Below are 4,515 nucleotides of genomic sequence, written 5' to 3'. Positions count from 1 at the left end.
CCCCAGGCACCCATCTCACCCGGGTGACGGCCGCGCTGAAGCCGATCTCGCAGTAGCGCTTGTCATAGGCTGCGGGCACAGGGCAGGGTCAGACCGACCAGGGGTGGGGGGCACCCACGGCCCCCACCCACCCACCTACCCTCCCTCACCATAGTAGCTCTCGCGGTAAGCGCTGGCCATGAGCTGGTCACGGCAGGGCGAGTACCAGGTGATGTGCCGCAGCCCAGGGGCACCCACAAAGCAGGTGCCCGTCGGGGTGCGGAAAGATTCGTGCTGCCCCTCCATCGCGTTCCAGTGCTGCAGTGGGGCACAGGCCTGGGGAAGGGGAAGGGGAAGGGGATGGGGATGGGAACGGGCATGGGAACGGCGATGGGAAAAGGGTGGGTGCCCACCCCATCACCACCCCCACCCCCCAAGGGTGCCCACCCACCCGCCGGGTGCACCCACCACCAGTTTGCCGTCCCAGCTGGTCACGGACGCCCCCAGCCACTGGTACGACTTGTAGGTGTGGAGCTTCAAGGTGTTTTGGGTCTCGGTCTCATCCCCTGGGGGAGTGGGAGAGGGGGAGCGTGCTGGGCTGGCAGCCCCCGCTGCACCCACCCATCATCCCGTCGCACCCACGCACCCGCAGTGTCCATGGGGAGGGGGTGGCAGAGGGTCTCGTTGATGGGCCAGGAGCAGAGGAAGACGGCGCCGGGCTGAGCCACGCCAGGCTGGGAGGTGTTGGCGCGGGGTGCCCCCACCACCACGCTGAGCCTGGGGTGGGCAGAGCTGGGTGTCAGGGTGGGGGGAATGGATGCCATCCCCCGCCCCGGCACCTCGGAGTCTCCCTACCTGCCCTCAGTCATGTGGAAATCCAGGGCGAAGCCGAAATAGCTGTCCGGGGGTCCCTCATAGGTGTGTGGGGGGTCCCGGAGGAGCCCCAGGGTGGGGGCTGAGCGCAGCCCCCCGAGGAGCAGCAGGGCCCGGAGCAGGGCAGCAGCAGCCCCCATCTTCTCCCCGAAATGCAGCCAGCAGCCCCGTCCCAGCCCGTCCCAGCTTGTCCCTGCTTATCTCAGGGGACGCAGCTGGGAATGGGGACGGCAGCGATGGGGGACACAGGAAGGGCCCCCCCCACATGCACAGCCGCTCCTGCCAGGGAGCCAAAGGGGTACGGGGGTGCAGGGGACACACACACTGCTTTTGGCCAGGGGACAGGGGTGCTCAGCCCGGCTGGCAGAGCAGGGCAGGGGGCAGGAGGTGGCAGTACCACCCGGGGGGACACGGTGAAGGGTTGGGGGGGGGACACGGCCATGGCGGGAAGCGGCTCAACAGCCTGCACCCACCACCCTCCTTCCGCCGGAGGCCAGGGCCAAATGCAGCCCTCCGCCCATGCCGCAGGATGCCTATCTCGGGGTGCAGGCGGTCGCAGCCCGGCCAGCGGAAACGCAGTGGGGAGGAAGGGGGGGCCATGGGGTGCAGGGGCCCCGTCCATCGTCCCCCGAGGTCACCTCCGTAGCTGGATGGAGCAGACATGGGGTGGGGGACGCCTGGCTCCCCACTTTCGCCCCACCGGCATTGGGCATCGCCACTAAACCGTCTCCCCTTCCCCAGGGCAGGGACACCCCAAAACCCTAACCCAGGGGAGAGAGCAGGGCCGGGGCAGCCCAGCCGCCGAGCTCCAGCGCTTCGCAGGGAAACGGCTCCGGCGAAGGGACGGGTGCCAGGGCGAGGGGACGGGTGCCAGGGTGGGGGGACAACTCGCAGCCAAGGGAACAAGGGGGCTCCTTGTCCTCGGCGGAGGAAAAGGCACCCCGGCATGCCAAGTCGGGTCTCCAGCAGCTGCTGGGGCCCAGCCCTGCAGTGACGGCTGAGAGAGCCGCTCGGCCAAACCCACATGTCCCCTTCGGCTTAACCCACTTGCAGAGTTAATTTAAACGCGCTCGATTAAGGCCACTCAAGCTGCTGGGGGCTCCTCTTGCCCACCCGGAGCCGGTGGCAGGGAGAGGCACCGGAGCACTTCACTGCAAGCCAGCCCTCCATGCAGAAATGGGGTTTTCATCCTTTTAATCTGCTCTACAGCTGCAGGTGGGAAGTGAGGCAGGGACCATGGGGGGTCTTGGGGTCCTGGGCTCCCCAGGGGGGCACAGGGTGGTCCCAGCAGTGCCCAAGCAGCACCTTGGCCCCCAAGAAGAAACTCAGCCCCCAGCACCAGGTCTGCACCAGCCTGTTGGCTGCCGTGGAGTAGCTGCGATCAGAAACCAGTGGGATTTGCCCAAAGCTGGGGCTGAGCCCCAGCTTCGGGCTCTGAAGATTGGGAAGGGTTTAGCTGAGCCTGGCTCAGCTCCATGTCCCTGGGAGAGGAGCACGCTGAGGACAGGGTCTGCACTAAGTGGCAGCCGCTCCTCTTCAGGAGGTCTCTTCCCAGGCTGGCAGCAGCAAGCATCCAAACCCAGCTGAAACCTACACCAGAATGCTTTAAGGCAACTCTTTACTTCTTTCCCCCATTAAATTACTTAATTTCCTGGGTTTTGCAACACTTCCACACTGTCATTCCACTTCCAGAGGACAGCCCAGGCAAAGGCAGGTTGCATCCCGTACGCCAACCATCCTTTAACCAAATCAGGACCTTTAGTTAAGAAAGGAGAGGCTGGTGCTCCTCACCCCGAGCACTCGCCTCCTTGGGCACTCATTCAAGCTTGAAAAAGCAGGGCACGACCACCAAAGCAGCTAAAGCCCCAGGGATTGAGAGGGACATGGCAGGCAATCCCCCGTGACACAGACCCAGAGAAGCCAGACGCTGCTCAGCCATCGGCTTCAGAGACAACAGTGGCGGTGGCCCTGCTGCCCACTCTGCCTTCGGCTAGGAGTTAGTGCCACCTCCCAGCAGAAGCCAGCGCAGGGACATCGTTGCAGCCCAGGTCAGGAGTTGCTGAGGAGGGAGATGGAAAAAAAGATGCGAGGAGCTCACATCATGAACTGCTGCTGCTGGGGGAGCGTGGAGAGGCGGCATCATCCCTGCTTCTGGCTGCCGTTAGAGAAGAACCCAGGGGTGGACAGACCTTTGGTCTGAGCCGCTACAGATCCGCACTGACCCACAGCGCGCAGGCTCGCTCTGCCACCGCTGCCCCGAGTGCGGCAGGGAGACTGATTGCAGCACCCTGACGTCCCAACTGCCGCGGCTGGCTGCAGGAACAGCACGCAAGGAGAGCATGGAGCAGGAAGGTTGGGTGGCCGGGATGCTCAGCACCTGGGCACGCTGCCAATCCAGCCACCAAAGTACTGACAATCACCCTTTCTTGCCTAGTTTCACCTTTCACAGTTTTGACCAGGCAGGTGGATCGCGCCAGGAGAGAACTTGCAGAACCCACTTGCATTGCGGGCTCCTACCCAAAATAATGTCCTTTAAAAAAAAGAAAAAAACCCAAAACCTCTCTGTACCCAGCTCAGTATCTTCCGAGCGAAGTATTCCAATTAAAAGTAGTCTTACTCGATAAACCAAGCATCTAATACTGTTATTTTAGGAAAAAGCCCTAGGCTACATTGCAACCAGATGCAGCAGCTCCAAGTCATCTCACACAACCACACATTTTTTCCACAAATCATTGGTTTATTAGAAAGGTTTTTTCCCCCTCATTTTACAGCATATATATATATTTATATATATATCTTATGTGACAAAGTTAAATACAGTCTGTTTATGCTTGTTAAGTAATGATAGGTTAATTATTTTTAGCACTATTCTGGAAGTCAAAAAAACCCCCTGACTGCAGCGTGAAGGGTGCCAGAACACGCATATTGAATCTAGAAGCTAATGAAGCTCAGCATTGAGACATTAATACTGTATTCTGTTAATTATTTACAGAGAAATTGAGTCCCTTTTTTTGACCATTGTGTTTCAGTCCAACCTGCACAAATGCAAAGTTTCTTATTTAAAGAGTGAGGAAGCTCAACAGTTTTCGATCCTTTGAATCTCTGCCCCCCTCCCTGGGTCTCAGTGCTGCGCTTCGGGAGAGGATGGGGAAGCAGATGCCACATCCGCTGGCTGCCTGCTCCTGCCTGGTTTGGCAGGTAGGAGCGGGTCTGCCTGCCTGCTCTGAAATCAGGCCCTACAAAGCACCGTGAGGTGCCCCCAAACAGCTCTAACACAAGAAGGACCTGAACCTGAAACACCCAGGTCAGCGGGGACAGCAGCAACTCGTCCTGGTGCGATAGGAAGAGCTCGTGGATGGAGAAGGCTCCCACGGTTAGTGTTACCTGCAGCCAGTAGACGATGCCGGAACGAACAGAGAAATCCCTTATGGAACATCACAGGCAGGCACAGCCTGAACAGATTAGTTCTAAACCACCTCTCCCTGCGTGTACGATGGCAAACAGTTATGGTTAAAAGGCTCTTCCTTCACCAGAAGACTGTACTGAACTGCACAGCCAGGCTGGCACCTGCAAATCACCCATTCAAACCCAGGGGGGGAAAGGAAAAAGAAAAGAAAAGAAGAAAAAAAAAAAGGGGGGGGGGGGGGGGGGGGGGGTTTTTTA

At 59.6% G+C, this 4,515-nt stretch overlaps 1 protein-coding gene across 2 annotated transcripts in view; it reads right to left on the bottom strand.

Annotated features, from left to right (window-relative positions):
- The window catches only part of ITGA2B (integrin, alpha 2b (platelet glycoprotein IIb of IIb/IIIa complex, antigen CD41)), a 7,668-nt gene extending 6,641 nt beyond the window's left edge, over window positions 1-1,027 (bottom strand). The window contains exons 1-5 of one of the 2 annotated variants that reach the window (XM_010561337.1): window positions 835-1,027; window positions 626-756; window positions 448-545; window positions 150-315; window positions 20-69 (exon numbers count right to left, since the gene is read on the bottom strand). In XM_010561337.1, the coding sequence (XP_010559639.1) occupies window positions 20-69; window positions 150-315; window positions 448-545; window positions 626-756; window positions 835-992 (603 nt within the window). In that variant the 5' untranslated portion in view covers window positions 993-1,027. The remainder of the gene's footprint in view (window positions 1-19; window positions 70-149; window positions 316-447; window positions 546-625; window positions 757-834) is intronic. The other variant, XM_010561338.1, reaches the window with a different exon arrangement.
- Window positions 1,028-4,515: the final 3,488 nt, after the last annotated feature.

The sequence above is a fragment of the Haliaeetus leucocephalus genome, unplaced genomic scaffold (genome assembly GCF_000737465.1).
Source record: "Haliaeetus leucocephalus isolate CR32 unplaced genomic scaffold, Haliaeetus_leucocephalus-4.0 Scaffold144, whole genome shotgun sequence".
NCBI classification, from domain to species: Eukaryota; Metazoa; Chordata; class Aves; order Accipitriformes; family Accipitridae; genus Haliaeetus; species Haliaeetus leucocephalus.
The sequence above is the reverse complement of the archived record's forward strand: the minus strand, read 5'-3'. Positions and strand labels throughout refer to the sequence as shown.